General features: G+C 35.7%; 1 protein-coding gene across 5 annotated transcripts in view; it reads left to right on the top strand.

Moving 5' to 3' along the window:
* The window catches only part of TANK (TRAF family member associated NFKB activator), a 94,200-nt gene extending 74,744 nt beyond the window's left edge, over positions 1-19,456 (top strand). For all 5 annotated transcript variants that reach the window (XM_028113129.2, XM_028113131.2, XM_028113128.2 and 2 more), the window contains 4 exons: positions 8,604-8,680; positions 9,302-9,417; positions 14,556-15,136; positions 18,612-19,456. In XM_028113129.2, the coding sequence (XP_027968930.1) occupies positions 8,604-8,680; positions 9,302-9,417; positions 14,556-15,136; positions 18,612-18,791 (954 nt within the window). In that variant the 3' untranslated portion in view covers positions 18,792-19,456. The remainder of the gene's footprint in view (positions 1-8,603; positions 8,681-9,301; positions 9,418-14,555; positions 15,137-18,611) is intronic.
* The last annotated feature ends 1,447 nt before the right edge of the window (positions 19,457-20,903 follow it).

The following is a 20,903-nucleotide window of genomic DNA, read 5'->3' as shown; positions in this document are numbered from 1 at the left end:
AATGCTATATGTTGTATGATTGTGTACACTTTGGCAGTTTGCATATGGATTCTAAGAAACAGAAGTAAATGTATAGATGGTCACTGTTCAAGCATATATCCTGTACGTGAATTAAAAACTTGGAGTCATAATTAAAAAAAAAGAAACTGTTGCCAGATTGCTTCTTTCAGCAAGTGAACAACCATGGTTTGGCAGAACTTGAGTAGATCTATCTAGGTTATTTTCTAATGTAAATTTCTACTTGGACATTCTTGAGCACAGAAAAAGGTCATACCAAAGGTTTTTTCCCAGGCAAAATTTAAACACCAAAACTTAGCTTATCACTGCTTCTCAGTGAGAAATGTATTTGTTGTATGACAGGTTTTAGAATCTTAAAATTAGTTTGCATTGGTGCGATGTGTAAATGTTACTGTTCTGTATCTACCTCACCATGCTAGATAACTACTACTGAGCTCTCCTGGCAGCCAAGCCCTATACTCGCAAAGTTAAGAGCCTAGATTGATGAGGCCAGGGTTCCAATTGCAGCTACTCCACCTACTGGACTGTAGGCAAATTATTGGACCTCTTCAGAGCCTTATTTACTATAGCAGACTTTAAAATCAAAGTACCTATGGGCGCCTGGGTGGCTCAGTCTGTTAAGCGTCTGCCTTTGGCTCAGGTCATGTTCCCAGGGTCCTGGGATCAAGCCCCACATCAGGCTCCCTGCTCAGCAAGGAGTCTGCTTCTCCCTCTCCCTCTGCCCCTCCCTCTGCTCCTGCTCTCTCTTGCTCTCTCTCCCAATTAAATAAATAAAATTAAAAAAAAAATCAAAGTCCCTAATTCACAAGGTTATGTCGATTAAGTTAATTAATATATGCAAATTGCTTAAATAACAGCTATTTTCATGAAGACATTTTCAGTTTAATGCGGTAATGGTATAACATAAAATTTGTGGTTAATGAAATGGATTTTCCCAAGTCAGTTCGTTTTAAATCTAGTCTTTGGAGAAGGGGTTGGGGGAGTTATGGGAAACCTTACCTTTCTAAATTGGTCATTTAAGGTATCCATTTTCTGTTTTGCATAAAGAGGCATCCCCACAGTTTGATATTTCTTCTTCTTAAGAAAAATTCAGAAAGATGTGCAAAAGAAACCTAATGCACAGTGAAGATTCAAAAGACAGACGGAAAGTATTAATCTCGCTCTACTTCAAATTAACTTAATAGAATTGAAATTACAGTCATTGTGACAGTACTGGTAAAGGATTTTAACTTTTTTAATTTTTTTTTTTTAAGATTTTCATTTATTTGACAGAGACACAGCAAGAGAGGGAACACAAGCAGGGGGAGTGGAAGAGGGAGAAGCAGGCTTCCAGTGGAGCAGGGAGCCTAATGTGGGGCTCGATCCCAGGACCCTGGGATCATGACCTGAGCTGAAGGCAGAAGCTTAACGACTGAGCCACCCAGGCGCCCCTTTAACTTTTTTTTAAAGAGTGTTTTATTGTAGCATTGATAGTGATTTTTTGGGATTTACAGTAAGCCAGAACCCTGTGAAGAATTTGGAAGTAATTGGGGTATTTAATTTTATCTGTATATTTTTTATTTTCTTGCTACTTCTTCAGAACTCTGGAATGGATCCCATTTTGCCTTGAAATTGTTGCTGCACTGGCAGTGGGGTTTGCCTGGCACACTGTGTCATGCCAAACAGACAAGACTTGTAGGATTTGTGTTCCTCTTGCTTTGCTAGATTTTCAGTAATATTAATGAGGGTAAGAGAACTGTAGATTTCACACAGCCATAAATTCTTATAAATACAGTTTTCTTGTATTTTTTAATTTGCCTTTTGTCCTTAAACTTTTCATCAAATCTCTTTTTTGTAACTTTTTTTTTTTCTCTTTCCACCTTAATCTCTTCCTTGTCTCAGCCCTATTCGCACTTTCTCCCTACTTTAACCATATTTGGTGCTTGACTTTACCGGAACATCTTTATCTCAATATATCTAAAACTGGTAAGAAAATATTCAACCTCAGTTTCTCCTTTAACATTTCATTCTTAGTTTTAATAATCTAAGTGATAAGTGAATTCTTGTTTTCAAATTGTTTTTCCACTGCTCATTTATTTCTCCTTTTTCCTTTTTTTGAGATTTTATTTCAGGGAGAAAGTGTGTGAGCACATGCATGAACGGTGGGAGGGGCAGAGGGAGAAGCAGACACCCTGCTGAGCAGGGAGGTTTGATGCAGGGCTCCATCCCAAGACCCTGGGATCATGACCTGAGCCAAAGGCAGACACTTAACTGGCTGAGCCACCCAGGCACTCCTATTTCTCCTTTTTCTGAGAAAATTTTATCAAGCTAGTATTTATAACTATTCCACAGTTCCTATTTCCTTTACCAATCTCTCCTTATCTCACCTTGGTTTATTTCTTGGATTACATTGTTCCAAATAAGAGCATAGTTCTCTTTTCTGTTTTAAAAGCATAATTCTAGGGGCGCCTGAGTGGCTTAGTCGGTTAAGCGTCTACCTTCAGCTCAGGTCATAATTTTGGGGTCCTGGGATGGAGCCCTGAGTGAGACTCCCTGCTCAGCGGGGAGTTGGCTTCTCCCTCTCTCTTTGCCCCTGCCCCACATTCTGGCTCTCTCTCGCTCTCTCAAATAAAATCTTTAAAAAATAAATTGTTATTCTACTTTTTTAAAAAAGGCGTAATTCTACAAAGCCTCATCCAGAAACAAAATCATATATTGGTTACGGTCAGTTGCCTGAGTCACCTAAAAATAAATATTCTTTTGCATCACCTAAATTTTAGAGGGAATCTTTGATATGAACACTGGAATAGAATGATAGTCATTGCTGTAGTTCATAATGTGTCATTGCAGACTTACCACCTTTATTCACAATGTTAGCCTTTTAAAGTTTAAATTCCATATAAGAGTATACATTGTATTAATGAATGTAGTTCTTTAAAAGTTTCATAATAACATTTAATTTTCTAACCTTAGGTGCTTAAAATTTTTCAGAAAAAACATTTAGAATTTAAATTTTATTGCATTTTCCCCCAGCTTTATGGAGGTATAATTAACAAATAGAAAATGTATATATGTTCAGTGTACAATATGTGCTTTTTTTTAAAGATTTATTTGAGGGGCTGGGAGGGGCAGAGGGAGAGGAAGAGAGAGAATTTCAAGCAGACTCCCTGGTGGGGCTCAGTCTCATGACCCTGAGATCATGACCTGAGCCGAAGTCAAGAGTCAGACACTTAACCTTCTGAGCCACCCAGATACCCCCAACATGATGTTTTGATACATGTATACATTAAGAAATGATTAACATAGTCAAGCCGATTAACATATCCATCACTTTACATACTTATCTTTCTTTTTCATTGTGATGAATACATTTAGGATTTACTCTTTTAGCAAATTTCAAGTATACAATGTGGTTGTGTTAACTATAATCACCATGCTATACATGAGATCTTCAGAACTTACTCATCCTGCATAACTGAAACTTTGTATTCTTTGACCAACATCCACCCCCATTTTTCCCACCCCATCCCCAAACCCTGGCAACCATCATTCTACTCTTCTACTCTCTACTTCTATGATTTTGGCTTCTTTAGAGTCCACATAAAAGTGAAATCATGCAATATTTGTCTTTCTGTGCCTGCCTTATTTCACATTAGGATGATGTCCTCCACATCCATGTTGTCTTAAATGACATGCTTTCCTTTTTTTTAAGGTTGATATATTCATCGTGTATGTGTGCGTGTGTGTGTGTGTGTATATATAGTTAGGGACACCGACTCCCCACATAGTTGAAAATCTACATAGAACTTTCGACTCCCCCAAAACAGAACTACTAGTAGCCTACTGATCAGAAGCCTTATGATAACATAGTCGACTAACACATATTTTGTATGTTATATGTACTATATACTGTATTCTTATAGTAAAATAAGCTATAGAAAATAAAATATTAAGAAAATGATAAGAAAAATACATTTACAGTACTGTATTTACTGAAAAAAATCTGCATAGAAATGGATCTGCACAGTTCAAACCGATGTTGTTCAGGGGTCAACTGTACAACATTCCATTGTATATTTATATACACCACATTTTCTATATGCATTCATCCAATCATGGACACTTAGGTTGATTTTTCAAATTGGTTTATAAAAGGAATAAAATACTTTCATTTTTAGTGCTAAATATAAAAAAAAGCAAACATTGGGGAAAGCCTACATTTCTTTCTTTAAGATGTTGATATCTAACAGATCCTGGACTCCCAACATACACACAGAAAAAGATTTCCATTATCTTTGCATAAAAAATAAATCTGGTTTGGGACTAACAAAAATATTAGCCACTTTTTCTTTTCCCTCCTTAAATATCATTGCATAGTCAACTGGCCCTGGAACATATATTTTTTATATGATACCCATCTATGAGAAACTTAAACTGATTTACACTAAAACAAAATTCTCCCAATTCACATAAGAGGCAATTTAAGGAATCATTTCACAACATCTTTCAACTGTTTTAAATGGGTTTATCTTAATGATTTAGTTGAATGACTTATCCAGCGCCATAGTGAAGTGTAAATGAAAAGTACGACGTGTAAAGCTCTTATTTCAGTATTCATTCCACAAGTTCGGCATTTCCAAACTAGTACTTGGAACAGTTTATAATGTTAAGTATTTTAAGTTTTAGTACCTCAAAATAAACTCATTTGTTGAATGATTTAACGTTTAAAGTCTCCTAAAATACAACGTTCAAAGTTCCCTTGCTTTCTTATTTGAAGTTGCAGTAACTTCAGCTTCTTGCAGTGCAGGGACTGCTTGGATAATAGTTGAGAATAGAAAGAAAAATACAAGTTATCTCTTTCAATGTTTACTTACTCTCTGGGATGTTCCACGAACTGCATAGTCTTTATTAAGTAAAGTAATTTAGCATTGAAAAGCAAGTCCTGAGTTTCTGGGAAAGGTGTTGGAGTTGCCATTGACTACACTAATTCTACATCCTTTGAAATATAAATGCTTGTTTTCAGAAAGTTGTGTCAGATAGCTACAGTGGAAAATAGCATTGACATGCTATACCCATTCTAGATAAACCCTGCTTCCCAATGTCAGAGAACTGCTTAACGTTTTTGTCATTTGTTGAACAAACATGTTAAAAGGTCCCTTTTGAAATTTTTTCTTGGATGCTGGAGACCTAAAATTTTCATTCAAACTATATCGAGATTTATTTGGTGTAAATGATAGAAGATACAGTGTATTGCTTAGTACAATTAAAATGTTTTTCTTCAATAATAGTAATAAAAATAATAGTAAGCAGGGCTGTGTTCTTAATCCCAAAGAAGCTGAAGATCTTAAATTTACATACGTCATGGAAATTTCTCTATAAGAGAGTCCTCCCTTTACCCCCTACCATTACACCTGAGGAATCGTTCCTGGATAAATTCACCCACACCGGTTATCAAATCTAAATGTCAGAGGGGCGCCTGGGTGGCTCAGCCTGTTAAGCATCTGCCTTCGGCTCAGGTCCTGACCCCGGGGTCCTGGGATTGAGCCCTGCAATGGGCTCCCTGCTCGGCAGGGAGTCTGCTTCTTCCTCTCCCTGCTGCTCCCCACCCTTCCGCCTCTCTGTCTCAAATAAATACATAAATAAAATCTTGTAAAAAAAAATTATTATTATTATTTTTTTTTTGGTGGCTCAGATGGTTAAGCATCTGCCTTCGGCTCAGGTCATGATCCCGGGGTCCTGGGATCAGGTCCCGCATGGGGCTCCCTGCTTGGAAGGGGGCCTGCTTCTTCCTCTTCCTCTGTTGCTCCCCCTGCTTGTGCTCTTTCACTCTTTCTGTCAAATAAATAAATAAAATCTTTAAAAAAAAAATCTAAATGTCAGAGAAGTAGGTTGACACAGCTTATTTGCCAAACCATAAAAAGTCTATCATTCTTTTCCTTCCTTTTCCTTCACTTTTATCTCATCTCCACCCCCACCCCTTTTGTTTTTAAGGGTTCTTTTAACATCAGAAGCAATCATTCCAGGTACTGATTCCCAAATCAATACTTTGGAAACTGTAATAGTCTTTACTAAACTTTCTGTAAATAGCTTCATTTTTAGATTAAAATTACAGAGCGCAGCTGACCCTTGAACAACACAGCTTTGAACTGAGTGGATCTACTTTTATGTGGATTTTTTGCAATACAGTAGTGTAAATGTATTCTCTCTTCCTCATGATTTTTGTAATAACATTTTCTCTAGCTTACTTTATTGTAAGAGTACAGTATATAATATACAAAATATGTGTTAATAGAGTGTTCATGTCATCTGTAAGGCTTCTGGTCAATAGTAAGCTATTGGTAATTAAGTTTTTGGGGAGTCAAAAATTATACATGGATTTTATACACAGGGGTTGGCTCTTCTAACTCCACATAGTTCAAAGGTCAACTGTACTTCTTTTTGGTTCTTTCTGGCTCCTAATAAAATAATTTTGTTTCATACTGAGTATTTCTAGTAGTAAATTTTAAAAGGATATTAAATCATTTAATCATATATTTTATGATTTGTTTAACACTAAGTTGTCAAATGTTTCTGTTTTCTTAATACTACCTCTTCTCTGATTTTGTTGATACAGATTTAATATAATATCTTTTCTTTATTTTTTTTTTAAGTAAACTCTCTACCCAACATGGGGCTTGAACTCATGACCCCCAAGATCAAGAGTCACATGCTCTACTGACTAAGCCAGCTAGGCACCCCTTAATATAGTATCTTTTTTTTTTTTGAGATTTTATTTATTTATTTATTTGACAGAGAGAGAGAGCAGGAACACAAGCAGGGGGAGTGGGAGATGGGGAGAAGCAGGCTTCCCGCTGAGCAGAGATACTGGCTCGATCCCAGGACCCTGGGACCATGACCTGAGCCGAAGGCAGACACTTAACCACTGAGCCACCCAGGCGCCCCTAATATAGTATCTTTTAAAAGTTTGCTTTCGGGGCGCCTGAGTGGCTCAGTCAGTTAAGCGTCTGCCTTTGGCTCGGGTCATGATCCCAGGGTCCTGGGATTGAGTCCCACGTTGGGCTCCCTGCTCAGCGGGAAGCCTGCTTCTTCCCTCTCCCACCCCTCCTTGCTTGTGTTCCCTCTCTCACTGTCTCTCTGTCAGATAAATAAATAAAATCTTAAAAAAAATAAAATAAAAGTTTGCTTTCATATTTGGGGCATCCTGAATGCTTGGCTATCTTTGAAATGTTGCCATTCTTCCTAGTCCACACTAAAATCCATTGAGTGTTTTAATTGCACATAACACTAAAGAAAAATCTTGTCTACTGCTTTTAAAAAACAAACTGAGTGTGAAAATGTCTTCTGATGTGACTGCTTTGCAAGCTCAGTAGAACACTTTTAATCCAGAAGAAGACATGGCCTAAATGTTTGCCAGAGAAAAAGTGTGCAGCAGCAAATGATATTTATTTTACCTCAGTCTGACAACATACATAAAATCACAAATTGTTTGGGTTGCTGAGATTTTATTTTACTAATTAAAGGAATACTCTATTTTAAAAATGTTAAGCGAACACTCTCATTTAGAAAAAGCTAAAAAAGTAGAGCAGTAAACTGAATAAATCGCAGAAGATACTAATTTAAAGAAAAAAGCTGGAATCAAGGCTTTTTCTTAACAAATGAAACTCCTAAGAAACTGAAAGAACTTTTTGAAAAGCAAAATTAAAAGGGGTTATACTCCGATAAGAAACAATGAGGTAAAATCATCCTTTTTAATAATGGCTACAATGACCTTAAATCTTAAAAAGTCGCTAAATACAAATGTCCACAGTTTCAATTTGAACTTAAATAAGACCTATAAAATTTTGGTAGAATTATAATTTATGATTGTATAATATTAAGACATATCCAAATCTTTGAATTTGTCAGTTTGTGCCTTTAGGAGATACACAGAGTTTTCTCTGTGTATTAAAGATTTTTTTAAAAATCTAAACCATACAGTGGATTTATTACATGTTCTTTAATGTTGACTTTTAAGTGTCAGAATCAGTGTAATACCAGAATAAGCCACAGGGTGGGAGTGAAAGAACTTAGCTTCAGAAAGTAGCTTAAATATATCATTGTGCTATCTTTAAAATACTTGTTAAATGCTAAGGTGCTGTAGCTTGGTTTTCTTTCTTCCTCTAAATATAGCTGCATTCCTCAGCAAAGAATCTATAACGAAATACAAAGACATTGATTTAAACATATAGGCCAATATGGGGAAGAAGTAAATACACATACACACAGGTATTTTTTTTCCCTAGTTGCTGGTCATACCAGGTGCTTGATAATCAGAGTAACAATTTCAATCAGTACTTGAATTTGAGGAAAGTTCTTGAATTGTCAGTACTGGAAATAATAATTACAGAAGTTACCAGAAATACTTCTTGTCTCCATCCTATTTTTCTACCTTAATTTTCCTTTTTCCCTGATCTCATTTAAAGGAAAAAAAAAATCTGTATATATCTGTATGCTACCTAAATTTATTTTTCCATGAGGAAGATGAATTTTCCATTGTATTTTCTGTTAACCCATTCTCATTTGAGTTTAGAAGCAATTTAAAGTGGTGATTATTTTGTATCTTTAAGGTAAGAAGACAAGAGGTTTCTTCTCCTAGAAAAGAAACTTCACCAGGGAGTCTTGGCATTCCTTTATTCCATGAAAGGTAGTTCTGTATCCTTTTTTGCCAACTCTAAAAATCATACATACTGAAATATATTTTTATTTACATATTTTAAAATTTTGCACTTGTAACGAAATAGCAGCTTAGAACTAGAAGAGACCAACCCAAGGCTCCTCCGTGTTAAAATGACGTATGTAAGTCATACAGTGAATAGCCGAGATGGATCTAAAAACTAAATTAAAGCTCTAATACTTAATAGACAAAGTATCATGGCCACATTATTTTATATGACAGATTTTAATGTAAAGTGAGGAACATTTAATTTTCTTCTATTTAAGATGTTTACAAAATCAATACATTGAAATTTCTAACGTGAGAATGAGACAGCCAGCAAAAGTGTGATTTATGAACAAGTAGATATGCTAGTCTGTGCTACATGTATGTATTAGACCTTTTAATTTATCGCTTACTCTGTGCCTTTGTGCCTAGCTCTCCAGACATTAGAGTAGTTCTTTGGGACATTTTCTAGGATTTTAAAATAATTTTTTTAAGTTTAACCTTTCAGTAATTATTTTGTGGTATATAAAATGGTGCTATTTAAGTTTAATAATGATAAAAAATATTTAAAGATAAAGCCTTATATTTTAAAATATTTATTTTTAGGGCTTATATAGAGAAGACTTTCCAGGATCTAAAAGAAGAATTTCATAGAATATGCATGTTAGCAAAAGCACAAAAAGACCACTTAAGCAAACTTAATGTACCAGCCCCTGCAACTGGTAAGGTCTGATTTAACACACAGTAATATTAATTTGATTGATTTAAATTTATTTCTTTTTTGATTGTGAAAATATTTCTAAATGCTTATTAAGTGCTAAGGATCTGCAATTTGTGCCTCCCACCACTTTTAATGGGTAAGTGCTGTCTAAGTTCTGAACTGTATTACATTATCTAATGATTGGCTTTTTTCTCTCTTTATTGTGTGTGGGACTATATAGAGTGAATTGAGTGATGTAATTACTGATCATCTTAATGAGAAGTTCCACCTGGGAAAAAGTACAAAACAAGTATAGGAAATCTCTCTCAAAGTTTTCAGTTGCTATTTGGGGGTTTAATTAAACATTAATTTATAGGTAGTAAGCAGCCTTGAAGCTGTACTACCATATATGAGCTAAGGAAAATTGTAACATCAGGTTTGTTTTTAACTTCTGCTTGAAAGTTGATTGAGCGCTATGGATTTTTATAATTTGGTTCAAGAACTAAACATTTCACATTTCGTGAGGCCAGTTCTGTTGGAGATAGAAAGTACAAATTTAGTATGAAATATGACTTAAAAGGAACATCTGTTTTACACATGTGTTACAGTGTGTTTTTTAAAACCTTTACCCTTTCCTAAAACCCCAGACTGGTGTTTGCTTCAGTCGTTCATATGAATAGCAAAATACCAGGGATTGAATCTGGCTACCAAGCACTTCTGTAAACAAAAGGAAGGTAGACTGATCATTTAAAATGATAAATTCTCCTTTACCTTTGTGATTTGAGATATTCTGCATACAGTTCCCAAGAGATGTGATTTACAGTTTTCACTCTGAAAGATGTTGCAGCAGTGCTAATACCCCTTTAATTAAAGATCACTTTCCATTTCTAACAGCTCTTATATCTAGGCTATTTAGAAATCATTTTATTGTGTAAATTCACTTTTTGCATACCACTACCATTTTATTTTCAGAAAAGGTACACAATGTGGTAGAGAAACAAAACAATCTATGTAGAAAGACGTAATTTATTTTTTCCCCTCCCTCCCTCCCACCTCCCAAAAAAGGACTCTAATTCTTTCACCTGAATCTTTGTCATTTTCATGAGAAACTGATCTTTTGTGTAGGCTAAAGGCACTAAGTACTTCTGAAGTACAAGAATTTTTATTTAAAATGTACTAGCTATAGATATGTAGTATGTAGAATTCATAAACATGATTTTTTTTAACATCAGCATCTTATCAAAACAATAGTGATGTATTCATTGTTACACAGGGAACCTACCCCATTATCAGTGGCTTAATACTTTGACCATTTTTAAATTGCACAGGTCTAAATCTGAGTTATCTATCTGTCAACTAGAACACTGAGTGTTTAACTTCAGTTTCTTCCCCACTAAAACTGCTTCCTAATGTTATTTTTGTGTTTTATATTAAATGTGTCACAAACAATAAATACAACATTATTCTTGAAATATTTTAGATCTGTGTGCCACAGACTGCAGTGAAGTTTTGCTGGGTCCAAACAAAAACCAAAATATTAAGTATTATTCTGGTAGTAGTAGGTCAAAAAGGGAAAGAAAGAAAAATATTTTGGAAAAAGATGACTTCAGACTTCTTAAGGATGAACACTACATTGAATAAAAATATAAAGAAACCATTTCAAATGTGATTTGCATAAAACAGCTGGAAATTAGCATTATTGCCCCTGTGAAAATTTGACTTTTACTTTTAGATCAACAAATTCATGAAAAATTGCTGAGTTAGTAGAATTGTACATTTCCTTTTTCTTTTTTTTTTTTCCTCATTCACTTATGGCAATAGCCTTGAGAAGGGATAAAGGTAAAATGTATGTTAAAGCAAATGTGGCTTCATGAAAAGTATTATTTGGTCCATAAAGGAGGGTCCTATTTCAGGAGAGATCACAAGACTAGAATATAGGATTGCAGGTTACCAACAACCATCAGATCTTTTTCTTTTGTCAGTGTATAAGGTAATTAAACTAAGAAGTGGTCTAAATGGACAGCCTGTACTTAAAATTTGGAAATCTAAAAATGTTTCTCATTTTGTTTTTCTTTTTTCTTGCAAAAATAAGTGTTCTTGAAATAAACAAAATAGAAAAGCAATTTGCTCCACCTGATGATGTTTCTCAGTATAGTGTCAGGATGACAAGTACTTTTATGTACCTCGTTAAAATTTTTTTTTATAGTAACTCATTGCTTGAACAGATTAATTCAGAAAATTATTTTAATGTGGCTGAAGTATGCCCGCTAGCTCTACAAAAAGAAAATACCTGCTTTATTATAGCTCTTTTGAGTTTTTCAGGTTTTGTTCACAAGGGGGATAGGTCAACTACTAGAAAAGAAATTCAGAACACATTTCTATCATTTTGGTGACTCCTCTATGTATATAGAAAGCAGCATGTTTCATTTAGCATAATGGTTCAGAATACAGGCTCTAGAATTAGCTTGCCTGGGTTCCAGTGCCAGATCTACCACTCATTCATTAGCTGTGTAGCCTTGGAAGTAATCTCTTCATGTCTCAGTTTCTTCACATGTAAAGTGGGGATAATGTAGTGCCTACCATGTGATTATTTTGAGTATGAAATGAATTAAGGCACATACAATGATTATAACAGTGCATGGCACATAGAAGTGCTATTAATGTTAATAGTTGTCGTCATCAGCACCAGCATCTTCATCATCATTCTCCCTGTTCTTGTGAAGATCATTTTGATAAGCATTTCCTCCTCACATGTTAGAGAATTTCGTTACCTCAGCAGTTGATTTTCCTGATTTGTTTTTTGCAGTTAGCAAATGTTACCTACAAAGAAAGTACTATTTCCTAGAATTTCCTGCTACTATCAGGAAAAATGACTAGAGTTAATGGACTTAAGACACCTCCAGGGACAAAGAAATCCTGCCAAACAATTGATCTTGGTCTCAGTTACTGTACCACTCCCAGTCACAGATTATCTAGTGAATGTAGATTATTATACTAGGCTCTGTTGGGAACAGAATACAAATTCATTTAGAATGCATTTATTGAGGGCATGCTATGTGCCATGCACTGGACAGGGTACTGGGGTTAAGTGGGAAACAAAACATAGTTGAAGATTTTAAGAAACCTACTTTAATGGGAGAAAGAACAGTATACTTGGAGACATATGCAAAGTGTTTAACCCTCAGGGCACCCAAGAATCATGCCTAAACCAGTCTTGGGGAGCCAGAGAGAGCTATCCAGAGAAATTAATGTCTACACCAAGAAATGAGGGACAAATAAGAGTTAGGTAAAGAGTAGTCAGAAAGGACACTTCAGGCAGTCTGCACAGCATATACAAAGGCCCAAAGACAGGAAAGCGTGCCTGTTTTGGAGAACTGTACAAAAGTTCCCCACTGTTATAGTTGTGGTGAAAGGTGAGAGCATGGAGGGGTAACCAGGGGCCAGTCATGAACAGTTTTATATGACTTTTCTGAGGGATGAGGCTTTGGAGCGCCATGAAAAGATTTTATTAGGAAGGTAACATGACCAGATTTGTACTTTAGAGAAAAATAGGGAGCAATGTAGAGAATGGATTGGATATGAGCTAAGTTTAGAGGCAAAGAAGCAGTTCAAAGGCTGTTGTAATCCAGTAAGATAAGATGGTATGTACTGAAGAGAGGTAGTGGTATATATGAAGGTAAACCAAAAAAGTTGGTTGCACTGTACTACTGTCATGTCCAAGCAGAAAATCTTGCGTTGGAATGTGCTGTGGCAGAAGAGGAAAGGTGTCATGAGACTACAAGGAACTGACATTTGTTGAGTGCCTACTAACCTGGACAGAATTGTGCAGGGCGCTCTCTGTTTCAGTCTGCATCCTTGGGAAAGCCTCCTTTTGTGAAGGTCCAACTTCTCTGATGACTACGTTTTTAAAGTGCTGTTTTGTTTTTTTAATTTCTACCTTTTGTCCATTTAATGAAAATCACACATTACCAGTCTCCAACCTTACTGTCGTCTTAGGTAAGAATATGGAGCACAATTTAGCTTTTTCTGATGTCTCAGGATCATCAACATGGAGAGTGCTTTGATCACTGTTTTTTTGCATTGAGAAATGTAGCCCTTATTGGCCCTACACCAGATGATAGTGTTTTCTGGGTTCTTATATCTGCTTTTTTGTTCTTCTTGTCTCCTCTCATGCTTTCAGCTCTTGTTGATATCTATATCTGTCTTCAACAACTCCTATCCCTACCTTTTAATTTGCTGCTTCTAACCAGCTCTGAGCTAGGGAAATATCATCAAGCTTGTTAGAATAAATCTAAAAAGAGAATAAGAACAAAATGCATGTATCTGTGGGCCTTTTGGCTCTAATTCTGACTCCTCAGAAGCTCTATTTACTTACTTTCTAGCTTTTGCCTGTGTCCTAGAGAGCTGAATTTGTTCTAGAGAGCTGAATTTGTTGGATAAGCAACTTCTAGTTAAATGCACTGCAGAGGCCATGGTATCTACCTGCTATCTACCTACTAGCTAACAGGAGGCCTGTATATCAAATGAGAGAATTATATATTCACATACAGTTTTCTGAACATGCATCCCAAAATTTCATCCTTCTTTTACCTCTACTGTCTTCTTTCTCCCCAACCCCCACCACTGCTACTTCCTCACATGGATTATTGAGAGTACACAATGGCTAAATTGATTGGTGAAACACTTGGTCACACAGTGACATCAGGGGTAATAAGTGGCCTAATTCATGCAGATTCTTAACCTGTATAATGTTATGTATGCCTAGTAAGGGTTTTCCTTTTTAACAACTTATTTGTCTAAGCAAGCTCACAGTTGCAGCTTCCATTACTGACAAAATGTTTAAATGTATGCACTACAAGCAAATGTTTTTTAAGCATAGAACAGGGTAACTGTGAACGAGAGGCAAAGCTTACAGCAAAAGACCTAGGCAAAGACAAAGTAGTTTAACTGTGACTAATAAGCTCCGTTCCAGTTCACGCACTGGAGACTGCTGATATTCTTGTGAAGATAGAAGCAAACGTAAAAACTCCCAGTTGTCTTCAGTTGCTATAAAAACTAATAGAAAAAATCATATTCATCTGTCCAAAGCTAATTGAACATTCAAATTTTTAAGAATGATTGGAGTGCAACTGTTTTCCTTTTGTGTTCTTTTCCCTGCAGAAACACAATGCTCTCTCCCTATACAGTGTACGGATAAAACAGAGAAACAAGAAGCACTTGGTAAGCCTCAGGCTAAAGATGATATAAATAGAGGTGCACCATGCGTCACATCTGTCACACCGAGAGGACTGGGCCAGGATGAGGAAGATACCTCTCTCGAATCACTTTCTAAATTCAATGTCAAGTTTCCACCTACGGACAATGACTCTACTTTCTTACATAGTACTCCAGAAACACCCAACATCCTTGGTCCTGTCACATCTGAGGCAGCATGCCAGGATAAATTTAATATGGAGTTCAGAGACAACCCGGGAAACTTTGTTAAAACAGAAGAAACTTTATTTGAAATTCAGGGAATTGACCCCATAGCATCAGCTATACAAAACCTTAAAACAACTGACAAAACAAAACCCTCCAATCACGTAAACACGTGTATCAGGACAACTCTGGATAGAGCTCCGTGTTTGCCACCTGGAAACCATAATGCATTATATGTAAATACATTACCACTTCAGGACCCGTCTGATGCACCTTTTGCTTCACTTGATTCCCCGGGAAAAGCTATCCGAGGACCACAGCAGGTAACCGTTTTGCATTAACAAATATATTATGTGTGAACACACATTTTGCCATACATGCACAGATATGCATCTTTTTTAGGTTATCAGTCACCCTTAAACTAATGACTACCTACAGTTAAGGGTTTTGACTAAAAAAAACCCAAGTGCTATAATAAATGACATGAAATTTTAAAAGCTGAATATGTATGGTAAAGCTCTATTATAAAGTACCTTAAAATACAGGACACATTTTAAAATACATGTCAGCTTTATCCATACCTAGTGTGTATCTCTTTCTTAGTCCCTTATTCAAAGCTTTTTACTCAGCATCAGTGTTACAATAGGATTCTATGTTAAATTTCATACTGTGAAACAAATGGCATTTTTTAATTAAAAAGTTTGCGTGTGTCATTACTCTTTACAAGAATGCATGTTTTTCATAAGTAAATAATTGCATCGTGTATTCCTATTTATCAAATTAAGTGAACTGTCTTTCATCTAATACTTCCATTACATTCTCAATTATATAGTACGTAGATCCGTAGGGTTTGGTTTTGGTTTCTAATCTGGCAATGAACATGCAGCCTAATAGATTTTTTAAATAGTCTCTGCATATGTATGATTTTAATCAAACACTTCAATGTTTCTAAAGCTCACAGACTACTTACAGCCCCCCAATCCACTACTATCCACCCATTTATCCAGGTTCTATTGCAGAATGATGCTCTTAGTTTAAAAAAAACAAAACAAAAACAAAAATTAATGCCTGAAGGCAAATGAAAAATATATTAATTGTTACAATATACAGAAGCTGGTGAAAATACAGAATGGTATAAATATCTATATAATTTGCCCACATTTGTTTGATTTCTATTTGCCTTGAGATATTTATTTTTAGAAATCCAACAACTTGATGAATAACCTTTGGCTTTCTAAGTACTCATATAGGTTATAGACTTTTAAATCAGCGTACAAAGGAGGCAGTATAGTCAAGCTGTGGTATTTTAGTAGTTGGAGAAAACTAGGCATCTCTGACAGTAAGCTTTAATTATAAACTCACTTATGTTCTACATTGTGCCTTATTTCACATCATAGTCTCAGTTATAGTTACTACTAAATGAAACAAATTAAACAATTTCTTTTATTACAAGTAGAATTCCTGTGGAGCTGTGAAGTGCATCAGTTCTAATGCTTGTTACTTTTTTCCCCATTATATCTCTTGCTTGTTCTTTTACTAGTTAGTCTGTGCATTCATGTTTCAGTAGATGGCACCCTGCATTGTGCATTTGCTTTCTATGCTACAGCAAGGGAAACAGCTGGTATGTGATTACAACTTGATGGAAAAGTATTCAGCTTAAAAAATGCAGGAGAATTGGTGTTGAGCTGTCACAAGACATGGGGCATAAGGTTAGATAATTGATATTTTGGCAGAAAAGGCAAAGAAATTAGTTTGTTTTGAAGGCCATGTTGCAGTTTAGGATTGAAAGAATATTTCTTAATTTTTAAAAACATTTTGCCATTTTATTTGTATTAATAAAGCTAGTATGATAAATACAAAATTCTTGAATTGTTGGTAATGATAAAGAGACATGAAATATTTGGGTTACATATTTCAGATTTTTATTTTATATCAGTCACTGCTACCACTTTTTTATACCTTCAGGTATCATAACAAAGCCTAAAATATATCTGCTTGTTTTTGCTCTATTGTGATTTTCTTTTCTTCCTACTTTTGCTGAGTCAGTGAGTGGGGTCCCAACTGAATTCTATGAAAAGATCAAATCTGAACTAGTAACTCCTAATAGAGAAGGATAAACATGGACTTTAAAGATAAAGTGGCAGTAGAAGATTGGCTCACCAAATTTAGAAGCTAAATTGCTTCTAAGCTTATTGCTTGCTATTGTATAGATCTTAATAAGAATTATCTGTAACAGAACAATGTTTTATTTATATCCCTATCAGTTTCTCATTAAAGTGATGCACGTTAATCACTTGACTTTTTGTTTAAACTGCAAACAGTAAAATTTAAATCTGGTTAACTCTAACTTACTTTTGCTTATATACTCACAGTTATTACTGCTGCTTTTAATCATATTTTCTAAAGAAAATTATCCCAAATTTTAAAATAAATATTTTTAATATTACTATTTTTTGTGATAAAAGTGTCACTTCTTAGAAAGGGAATTGAGTCAATGTTATTATAAGCCTCTGCTGTAATATTTGAATGTATCTCGGTGCCTAGACAGACTTTGTATATTTACACCAACTGTACGCAGCTGTCCAGTAAAATGTTTATAAGACAGTGATGTCGTGAAACTCAAATGCTTCAATTACTAATACACTGTTTATTGTAAATGATTGGTTAACTAGAATGAAAGAGATTGGTTAAGGGAATGAAAACTAACACTGTATCAGGTGTTGGACTAGGTTGTTACTTTAAAAACATACTAGTAATGGGAGCCCAAAGGGATCTCTTTAAATTGATTTTTTGAGGTGATTCTCCTCAAAGTGTCAGAAATTAGCTGTGGCAAGGTAATTTACCTATGTCAAGGTATACCAGAAAGCAAATTTTTAAAATAATTTGGTTTACAATATTTCAGGAAAGTAAGACATTCCAGTCAATAAACATTTATTGAGCACCTACTATTGAACTAAATGCTTTTTCTTGCCCTGCTAGATAATTTTTTTAGAAAGAATAAATGCAGTATTTTCAGAGTACTTATGTCTTGCTTATAATGGAGATAGTTCTGTTGAATTACGGTTTTCCCTACTTTAATTAAGCAGCTGTTGACAAGTTTCACTGTATCAGTCACAAGAAAGGGTAAAGAGGGCAAAACGATGCACTATATAACAAGAGCAAAATAAGTCAAAAGAATGCATCCCGTGTTAGATTTTGTTGAATGATTAAATATTTGAGGTTTCAAAAAACACCTGATCAGTGGAATTTGTTTAGTACTTTAAAAATTTTTCAAAAACCAAAACTACACTTATTCCTATATGTTTTATTCATTGTGTATTTGCTTATAAATAGCAAAATTTAAATGGCTCTTGATCAAAATGCATGTATACACACCTCATGTCTAGTGTACTGGGTATTAAAAAGAGCCCTATAACTTAGGGTTTCTGTTGGAAAATAGAAAAGATAGAATTTAATTTTTAAAAAGTCTTAATTATTGACTGTTGTTCCAAAACTACTGCTTTTGTGATAACAGGTATTAAAATTTGCTGGTGGTAAAACTGGAAAATTTTTAAATATGTGAAGATAAAGTGCATGTATGTATTTTAAGTGACTCTTAATCAAAGTTTAGCTGTGCCCTTAATGAAAAGAGAATTGAGTCACGTCTTCATGCTAATGCTATGGAAAGGTAATTTGCTTTCATATAAGGGAATTTTGTGTTTATGCACATAACCCACACAAAAAATTTGAATTTGAAATTCATTGGAAGTTGATTTTTAAATACAAATAACAGAAGATGTTTTTGTTTGTTTCCTGCAGCCTGTTTGGAAGCCCTTTCCTAATCAAGACAGTGACTTATCATCGGTACTAAGTGGCACAGGCTCAGAACTGCATATACCTCGAGTATGTGAATTCTGTCAAGCATTTTTCCCACCATCCATTACATCCAGGGGGGATTTCCTCCGGCATCTTAATTCACACTTTAATGGGGAGACTTAAGATGCATTTGAAAACAGTTCTGTGTGATGATTCTATGTGATCATCAAGTTCTATGTGATGATCTTGGGTTTGTAATACTATAAATACTTGATTGCAGACTTAGTTCAAGATCATCTATTGAAAAATAGCTATGTCACAGCTATTTGAGTTTTTTTTCTAGACTTGCATTGTAACTTTCTTTTATTATCTTTTAAAAGATCATTCTGTACAAAACTGTAATTCATTATACTCATGTTTACAGTGTTTATTACCTTAATTTATGTTTGTTTCAAATATCTAAGCTTATTGCTTGGATTTCTAGTTAGATCTGTTGAATTTGGTGATGTCAAATGTTGATAGGGTTTTTCACCTAAAAATTAGATTATTTATGCTATAGGTGATTTTTTTTTTTTTTAAGTAAACCTGTAACACAGAACAGCAGACAACATGAATGTCTTAATACCAAACCTAAGACATTTGTTGCCGAGTAATAAAATCACTGGTAGAATTATTTAAACACTTTAGATTGTTTTGTTAAATAATATACATGGTTTTAAATTTTACTATGTGTATAGCTACATGATGAAATGAGTTAAATATTTAAAAAGTTACTTATGTTGTGATCATTAAATGTGTTCTTTGTTCCTGAGTGAAAAAAATAAAGGAGTAAATCACGTTTTGGGGAAGTTTGTAACATTCGTGTTTTGTAATGATAGAAGGGTGATATCAGATCTGGTGATATTTAATTACGAGTAGATCACTTTGAATTTAAAAATTATTTTTCAAACTAAACTTGCCAAAGAAACATGTATTTCCTGGGAGCAAATCTAAAGCCCTGTAAGGACCATCCACATTTATTGATTTATATTATACACGTTTACATTGTTGTTCAGAAATTTGTTATTCATTGTCAGCAGCCTGATTGATGGCCACTGGAAGACATTTGAGAGCGAGGATACCGAATCCAGAAGGCTGCAAAATTTTGTTTAAAATGAGATTTCTCTTTCATTTTTCTTCCCTGTGGTGCTTGTTTTTTTAGGTTTCCCTTTGCCCTCTGATTTTTAAAAATGTTTGAGGCATGGCTCCATTTTAGAAAGTGAACATTGATTTGCAACTCTCAAAACATGAATTTAAGCCTTCTTTGGAGTGTTTTTAAAAATTGGAGGGTTTTAGGATGGGGGAATTTGAGAGGCCCCTGTGCCACAGCAAAAGAGTCTTCACTGGTGGAAGAATGAGAATGGTGCCTCGACTTCTCAGGGTGGCAAGCACATCACGTTGACATCTTCCTCACCAAGGTGACATAGCGATTATTAGGCATTCACTGTGAAGGGTTCTGAGACAGGTACATCTTTCCTCCACTGCCACTGGGGCTGAATGGAAATACCTAGACAGTTTTCCAAGTCTCTTCCCTACTTCCCGCCCACCCAGCCTCCCCTCTCACTTACTCCTTCCCCCCTCCCACAAAATTAAAAATAAAAACTTCTCTGCCCTACCAGCCAGAATATACCACTGTACCTATCTCGTGAACGGGGATTCTTTTTCCTTCTCCTTTTCTAGAAGAGAAAGAGTCCCTCTCACACAGTTGCCATCTACTAGCCTGCTGACAACCAGAGGAAATTATAGCCCAGAAAGTGACTCAAATTAAAGTGTTATCAGGGACTCTTCTCCAGTCCACCCTTTTCCCACTTCCAGCACTGTTAGTAAGAGCGGGAAACTTGTTTCCTTTTGGGTTCCAGGGCTCCAACTTCCGAGGGACAGAGGCCCTCTTAGGCCACAGGAAATGCAGCCTGGAGAGCAGCCTCCAGTCCCGCACTGCAGAGGTGGCGCAGGCTGCAGCTTGAAAGGTGGAGTGGGCCAGGTCTCTCCCTCTGCCCCTTATTACTGAGTCGTGCAGGGGCTGCATCTTGGCATGTGCTAAGCGTGGCCGGGTAAGAACCGCTCCCAGGTAGAAAAGCTGCACACGCGAAACGCTGAGTCTGAAAAAACCACCCCCGCTGAGATGAGGCAGTTGTGAGCGGGATGCCTGAGAAGTGGGAGGTGAATGTCCTCGGGAGGGCCCCCCCCCCCCCCCCCCGCCCCGTGCAGCTTTCCCCGGAGGCTGAGGCTGCTGCCAGCGGGGACATCTGCTTTCTT

The sequence above is a fragment of the Eumetopias jubatus genome, unplaced genomic scaffold, assembly GCF_037043125.1.
Source record: "Eumetopias jubatus isolate StellerSeaLion01/CBP00866 unplaced genomic scaffold, mEumJub1_p1.0 scaffold_3, whole genome shotgun sequence".
Lineage (NCBI taxonomy): Eukaryota > Metazoa > Chordata > Mammalia > Carnivora > Otariidae > Eumetopias > Eumetopias jubatus.
Note: the sequence above shows the minus strand (reverse complement) of the source record. Positions and strands in the feature narration are given on the sequence as shown.